The sequence below is a fragment of the Crocodylus porosus genome, unplaced genomic scaffold (genome assembly GCF_001723895.1).
Source record: "Crocodylus porosus isolate Cpor-Errol unplaced genomic scaffold, CroPor_comp1, whole genome shotgun sequence".
Lineage (NCBI taxonomy): Eukaryota > Metazoa > Chordata > Crocodylia > Crocodylidae > Crocodylus > Crocodylus porosus.
Genome location: NW_017728906.1, coordinates 5,239,793 through 5,247,824, shown reverse-complemented (window position 1 = coordinate 5,247,824; position 8,032 = coordinate 5,239,793). Strand labels below are relative to the sequence as shown.

General features: G+C 41.4%; 1 protein-coding gene across 1 annotated transcript in view; it reads right to left on the bottom strand.

Moving 5' to 3' along the window:
* The window catches only part of CBLB (Cbl proto-oncogene B), a 181,242-nt gene that overhangs the window by 40,429 nt on the left and 132,781 nt on the right, over positions 1-8,032 (bottom strand). Inside the window, exon 11 of the mRNA XM_019557095.1 lies at positions 352-537. Within this exon, the coding sequence (XP_019412640.1) occupies positions 352-537 (186 nt within the window). The remainder of the gene's footprint in view (positions 1-351; positions 538-8,032) is intronic.

The window sequence follows — 8,032 nt, the reverse complement described above, 5'->3', positions numbered from 1 at the left end:
GACATCGCCATTAAAGTAACGTAGTCAGGTGTGTTTAGCATCAGCTACAAAGTGTCATATAAAAGGGGCAGTCTTGAGGCTTAATTTAAAGCCTACTGAAAGCAATTAGTCTTCCTATTGACAAAGGAACAATCAGGTCCCTGTCAACTAAACTGGGGCATATTTGAACTATATGGGGACACTGTGCCTACACAGGGGATGCTATGGTGGTACCTAACTGTTCCACACCTCATAACAAACGATCACAAATAATACCATGCGTGTCAAATATTATAAAAGGCAAGCAAGCATGCAAGCAAGCATCATTAAAAAAAATTCAGTACAAAAGAAATCAAGTTTAGCAGAATTTACCTTTGGTGAACCAGTGGGGCTGGCACAAGGGGACCGTACTACTCCCTTCTGAATGAGATCCAAACGGGGAGGCACTGGTGGGAGACTAAGGTGAGGGATCTGTAGAGGGTCTGGAAGGGGTTTTCTCCTCTGTGCAAGTGGAGAGGATCCTGGGGAGGTCACAGGTGAATTCTGTCTCTCATTGCACTTCAAAACAAGAGTGTGATCATTAATGTTTACTTGATCCACTAAGTCTACAGTTTTCAATTCTTGATTAAGACAGTTGATATTTGTCAGGTGCTTGCCCTTAGCCATCTGCCAAAGTGCTCACCCTACCTCCCCTGATTAATGGATGGTAAGAATACTTGTTTTGCAGTTGAAGGGCAGTATTATTTAAATAATTGCTGCAATGTCACTTCTTCCACCTTGCATTCAGAACCAGGTTAATTTGTGATGAGGGTTAATAGTCTGTTAAAAGATTTAAAAATCAAGATGACAAAATGAAATTACTGGTATGTTTTACTGTGGTGCAAAAAATAAATACACTGTAAGGTGATACATACTCCTCTACAGCATTTTTGTTTTCTTCTTGGTAACCTTTTATTTAGTAGCAGCATTTCATAATTTCTTATACTATTTTTAAAAGCTATCCAACATGTCAGTCATTAATCATGCTGTGTCCTAAAGCATTATTAAATCATACTTAGAGGTGTAACTGAATAAGTTCCATTGATCGCTGAAAGAACAAAAATAACATCTTCAAGAATGCACCAAAACAATTCTTCTTTGTTATTTGATTTATGGACTACTCTTCTTGACTAAATTTGATTTATAATTTGAACCAACATTACTTTTTTTGTCCAATAGGCACAAGAGACATGTTACACTGAGTTTTTACTGGACCTACCCTTTAAAAACCTATATTCACATTAAATAAAGATAATTTTACAATATCACTTTAAACGCTAAAAACATGAAAAAGTTCCTGTTCACATAAGGCTAAATTTTGTTTCAAAGATTATATCTTGGTCTCTGAATTGTCAAGAGAGTTTTTTAACTTGCTCCCAAAATTCCAGTAGTAACAAGCACTATTCAGCTGTGTCTATACATACCCACCTATGCCTCATATTTGAATGAGCAAGTTTATCTGGGGTGAACCTAATAAACTATCACACGCTTTGCCTTAGCAATATACACAATGTCCCCATAATCCTAAAATGAAGGCTTAAAGATAACACAATTGGCAACAATGAAGCACCCACTGCTTGGCTAAATCAGTTAGCTGCAAAGCTATTTTTTTCCAAGAAGTTTTGAAAAAGAAAATAGTCTTGTACTTCCTGTAATGATGACAGAACTAGACAAACTTAACAGGTCACTTAACATCAGAGACTTGGATCACTATACTTGGGCCACAACCAACAAACAGGAAAATGCCTGAGCACATGCTTAAACCTAACTGACCACAGCAAACAACTGCTACACACACGTTTAAATCCCTTCATGACTCATGGGCCTAAATATAACATATTAAATTTTCCTAATACCACGATGTTAAACCCTGCAGTTGCCAACACTGAAAATACATCAAAAACTCTCTCTGCACCTCCAGTGAAGAAGGTTGAAAGGTAAATTAATATTGCCCTAACTGAACAGATGGAAGGTATGTGACAAAGGTTAAATGACTGCTCAATGAAAGATCCAGAAAAAGAATCCCAGGTCTCCGGACTCCTAATTCCATGCTCTAACCTTTACATTTTAATATTTTATTGTGAACAATAAGATGGGGGAAGAGAAAGGTAAGTACATTTCCAACAAAAATGGTAGACCCCAAAACAGGATTCAGTAACAAGATGAGAAGCATACTGCAGTGCACACAAAAAGAAGGGCAGTTAAGACAAGACTCAGGATTTGGGAGAACTAAATTGCTTCCCATCTTCAGCCAAAAATGTATATCATCCTGGTTAAGTCATTACGTATACCTATGTTTCATGTCATTAGTGAAATGGGGATAATCCTACCCTACATTTACAAGAGTGATGTGAGGATATACTGATGCTCTCAGATACTACAGAAGTAAGGGCCATATAAGGAATTCATGGTATGCCCACAAAGTGTAAGGTGGCACCATGCAAATCCCTGAACTAGCTCCCAAACCAGCGACAGTATAGCTGCACTTGCACGGTACTGTATTTAAGTTAATTTCTCCAAGTGCGGGGGTCATGCAAAAATGTCTCCATCACAGTTGGCTCAGATATCTCTGCTTCACTGCCTTCCCTCCCTCAATGAGTTATCTAGTTTAGGGTATGTCCAAGAGATGGTGCCCGAGTAGCTGTACTTATACCCCCTACCACAAATCGATCAGTTGTAACAGAAAACACCTAACAGTTAAATTTTCATTGTACAATTTAGCAGCACTGATTTTTAAAATTCAGAAGTACCTTCCGCATGTTTAAAATCAAACAGCCATGTAATTTGAATATATTCAACACACCGGCTTCAGAATTGTACAGGAAATTAATTTGTTTTCAGAAACCATTTAAAAATAATAACAAATGAGAGGGTCTGCACCTCCAATAAAATGCAATTGTTTACAATTAAAATGTCAGTGCTTTAGTAAGTCCTTAGGTTACACAGTGTTTCATAATACACAGTCTTTCAAGACGCAGTGAATCATCCCAGAAGAAACATGAAAAAGATGCACAATAAAGGTGTTGGTAATAATGAGGAAGACTATTTAGCCAGAAGATATAAAGATACTTAACATATAATAAACAGAGTGCTGGGTGAGAAAAATGTATTCTGAGTTACAAGCATTCGTAATATTGCACTATCATACTAATGACTCCCATTTCCTATGAGCCTGGACTGACAAACTAGCCCCCAAACATTATATTACACTCAAATGAATTCTGAGGCCTTAGCTGCATGAGCAATTGCCTGCACTCGGTATCTCTAAGAATATCCAGTACTGTTATCTCTTCTGTTATATCTTCCTCCTGTGTGGTTCCATTCTGAAAGATGACTAGAGGCAAAACCAATTATACTATTTTAAGGGAAGAAGAACTTACTGCTAGTGAAATTACCTCTGCTAGTCTGTTATAACTGTTCTTTCTATCCCCTCCTATCCCATTGTAAGCAAAGTTAATGATGTACCCCCTGAAGGAAATAGGTGGTAAATTATTGTGGTTTAATTTATCTGTCTTCTGTAACTCATGGTAAATGGTGAAGTGGATTCACCTGAAGCAAAGAAAGTCTCCCTCTTTTTCACTTGGTATAACCAGTTTTGTCTTTCCATGCCTTAGGTAAAATGATACTGCTTTGTCAGCCTGCACACTGTAGCCACATCTGATGTTCTAGACTTTCCCCCCTGACTGCAACCAGGGGCAGCAGCAGCAATAGTACATTATGTCTTGGACACACTGATTGGAAGACTTTATCTAAGGACCTTTGCTGTACCTTCCCATTTTCTACCCTGGAGGGAAAAGCCTTAGGAAGGTAATTACTTGCCTCACTGTAGCTCTAACGGCTAGAATAGTGGACCATGGCAGACTTCATGAAGGCACAGTGGAGTAGTAGTGAAGCAGAAAAGATAAAATGTAAAGAAGGGTTCCAAGAGAAGGCCTTGATCCTTCAAGCAATCAAGCAACAATAGACAGACTCTGCCTTTGCAGCAGGTTTTATAAAGGGAAATTATATCTAGTTATTCAGACCCCAGAACAGCTGAGGTCAGTGAAGTGATGCGAGCTGCTGGCACAGGACACAGTGGGATATCTCTTGAAGGACTTATCAGTCAAACCATGTGACAGGCATATCCTATACAGATATATTTGAAACTGGCATGGATTTAGCCCAAATTCAACCAGGGCTAGATCTGTCACTGACTGGCAGGTCTGAAACAGGATATGCATTTGTGACTCTTGTGACCCAGTACTGGGTCACTGTCCATGGTGTATCTGCTTTGCTTGTCCACACAGGAAACTGGGGATGTTTTAACCCCTCTGGGCAAGTGTTAGACAACATAACTGATAAACAGCCCAGAGCCAGACAATATTAGAATTCTGCTACGACTAGAAAAGCTGCAGCAGGAAAATCATTAGAGAGAATTTTTAAGGGGAAAAAAGGCTTATTGCACACATTGCTTAAATGCATTCATGCTCACATGAACTATAAAAAGGTGAAAAGGGGCTCATCAAGCAATAATGGGCAGATTCTGGCTTTGCAGCAGGTTTTATACAGGGAAGTCACATCCGGTTACTCAGACCCCAGATCAGTTAAGATAAAGCTTCACAAGCCCTGCAAAAGCCACCACAGATCAGTGGGAGTGAACGGCAGCCCATTTTTCTAGTTAGCTGCAGTAAACAATTCTGTTTAAGTTTCCAACAGTGAAACTTGTATAAATCCAGTTTGAAGATAACCATATAAGCATCACTAACCACTCAATTTGGTGTGATGGTATGTGACAAAGAAATAACAGCTCAGCTTGATTCTTCAGATCTTAGTTTCCAATAGTGTGGGGGAGAGAGGCTGGGTGGAAGAGATGGACAGGAATAAGACCCTGTACATCAAGCACATTTGATTTAGGTATGGAGAGGAAAGGGGGGGAGAGAAAGGGAAATACAGACCATTTGTAGAGCTAGTTTTCAGAGCTGCACACAGAGTATATATGTTTAAATTACTTCAGATGAATAAGCTTTTACTTTTTTTCCAAGCAAAAATATGGTGATCTCCAGGTGATGAGCAATATTAAAAATGCCTAGACAGATTTGGCATGTGCATAACAAATCTCTTGAGTACAGCAAATTATTTTTGATAAGTACAGACTTGTTTTCTTCATGCACCATCTTAAAATAATTACATTATGGCACAGATTTGTTCTGGTGTCTAATTTTTTTTTTTTAAATTTCATTTTTTATTTCTCACTCTTTTTCTTGACTCATCAGCCTAACACTTAACTATCTTCAGAATTCAAGATGTTTTTTCCATCTGGTTGCCTTTTAACCCATGAGGTTATTTGCCTGTTCCAGCATAATACTGCTTCTACCTCCATAAAGCCACTGCTGGTACCTCATATAACTGAGGTTTTTTCTTTGTTCTATTAAAGCTGCTAAAGCACCTCAATTTTTACTTCTGTTTCCTGGTTGGAAACAGCCAAATAATTACGCAACCTATCTGAAACTGTCACTGTTGACACTCACCACATGCCTATAATATGAACTAACCTGAAACTGAATGGAGCAGGGGTTGACCAATAGTTGGGCAGTGACCCACAAGGAAAATCCAGATGTTGCAAAAGTGGTTACACTACTCGACAAGGCAGCACTAAATCAAATGTCACAGCATGGTGCTAAGGAAAATAAGAATGTGCTTTTGGAGGAGTCTTTAAAGAGGTCCATGGTACATGTAGCCAAATTTCACCATTATATTCAAAGTGTTCTCTCCCTATCCTCCTACGATGCTCTTTGATGTTTAACAGTGTCATTCCACCACGGAGACCATCACATTTCAGCTAGGTGTAAAACAACTTGTATATCCATATGCAGCTATCTATACACTTTGCAATATTTAGATCCACAATTTTGGTTATGACCTCTATCATATAATGAGAGAATGGATGACCTAGGACAGGGGTGACCAATTATTTTGGCTGGAGGGTCACTTAATGCATTTTGGTGAGTTATTGAGGGCCTCAATAGTAGCCCCACCCCTTGACAGGTGCCCCCCACAGTAGCCACCTTGGGACCAGAAGTCCCATGCCCAATCCCTGACCTCTGCTGCCAGAAGTACTTATGGGATGGGGTTGCCATCTTGGAACCAGAAAAAAAAAGAAATCATACAATTAAGTCAAACATCTACTATAACAGTTTAATTTTATTTCAAAAAATATTTCTGTCCTGATTTATTTGTGTTTGTGTAGTGTATATAGGGGTAATTGCATAATAGCTCAAAAAAGTCTTACGTGTGTGTGGGAGGGGTATATTTTTGTGTGGGTGTGCGTGGCTGTAGACTATGTTGTGGGGATGTATGTATAACTGGGGGTGGGGGGCAGGGTGTAGGGACCCTGCCCCGGTGCAGAGCCCCCACCACTGCCAGCAGCAGCAGCAGCTGGTTGTGGGTTCTCAGGCCCACAGAGGCACAGCCGCCTGATGGCCTATGGCTCCAACCAGTTCCAGGAGTGGCACATGGCAGCAAGGAATGGAACCAGGCTGGCCTACCTCTACTGTGTGGGGCTCCCTGGGTCTCACCTGCAGCTCCATCACACGTGGCTGCCTCCCAGTGGTGCATGAGTACCAGGAGATGCACTTGAGTCGCAGGGAGCCCCCCATGACAAAAGGCACGTTGGTCTAGCTCTGCTCCTTGCCACCACGTGCAGCTCCTGGAACTGGCTGGAGCCCTGCGTCATCAGATGGCAACACCTGTGTGGGCCATAAGCACCCTGAGGGTCTGCCACCTCCTGCTGCCACTACCACCAGTGGGGCTGTGTGCCATGGAGAGAGAGTGTGCATGGGGGTCCTTATACCCTCCCCCACCCTCCTTCACACCCCACATACACACACCCTACCTACCCAAGCTCTGTGCTCCTGCCACCCCGCTGGGTATGGCCCTGGGCTGCATACTCCTGCCAGCCCTAACCCCACACTCCTGCCCAGCTGTAGCTTTTCCCCCCCATCCCCAACTGTAGAAGCCTGCCACCACTTCCCTACCTACTGCCCGGAGTGAGTGCTACAGCAGGGACAGCAGGAGGAGCTGCTGGGAAAGCGGAGCAAGTCCCTTGGCAGCTACAGCATCAGTCCTGCTTGGAAGCTGTGCATGCTGGCTGGGCTGAGAACCTGACACACACAAGGGTGTGAGCGAGGTGTGTAGACAAGTCGGGGTACAATTAATTGGTCGGTGCCCATGGGCTAGATGAAATTGCCTGGCAGGCTGGATCTGGCCCGCAGGCTGTATTTTGTCTGCCCCTGATGTAGGAGGATAGCTTAGCCCTTTAAAAAATGCCTTGTTTACTTAGGAGTAAATGTGAAGGTCTTAAATTAATTTATGCGCTGCTTACATTATGTATGCTGCTTCGTATTTCTGTGTTCACTAGTCAGTGCAAATAACAGGAAGAGTAATCAGACTAGTTAAAGAATAACAGATAAAACAGCAAGTAATTAGTAGACAAACCAGTACAAAGACAATAGCTCGTGATGACATCAGGCAGGCACAACACACCACACAGAAGTCCTGCTGCAGTATACACCTCTGTAATAAAGATGCTATTAAGGAAAAGAACACACTCCTTTAGAGAAATATGTACTTCATCAGGACAGCATGAATGCTGCCAAAGTAAGGCAGCTGTGACTTAATTTGCAATTGTGGTGCAGAGTGCTTTCTGAGGTTGAAGTAGATCAAAATTGTGCTTTCCAGTTAGATTTGTCAATTATCAGCAAACTGTGATGTTGATTTCCCTAGCAGATAAAGAAGACGACAAACATGCTGTTATTATTGACTGTACCTCTTTCTGACCCAAGTGCTATAGATGGCTTATTTTCAAAGCCCAGTAAGACCCAAGGATTTGTTTTCCTCCCCCCATGCCTGAAAAGTGACTGCTCTAGTATAGTTGTGGGGATTCCCAGTATACTGCTAAGGGACTCAACAATACCTGTATGACTGAACTAACATTTCCAGAAAGCTAAGCAAAGCTCTACTAAACTAATCACAGATA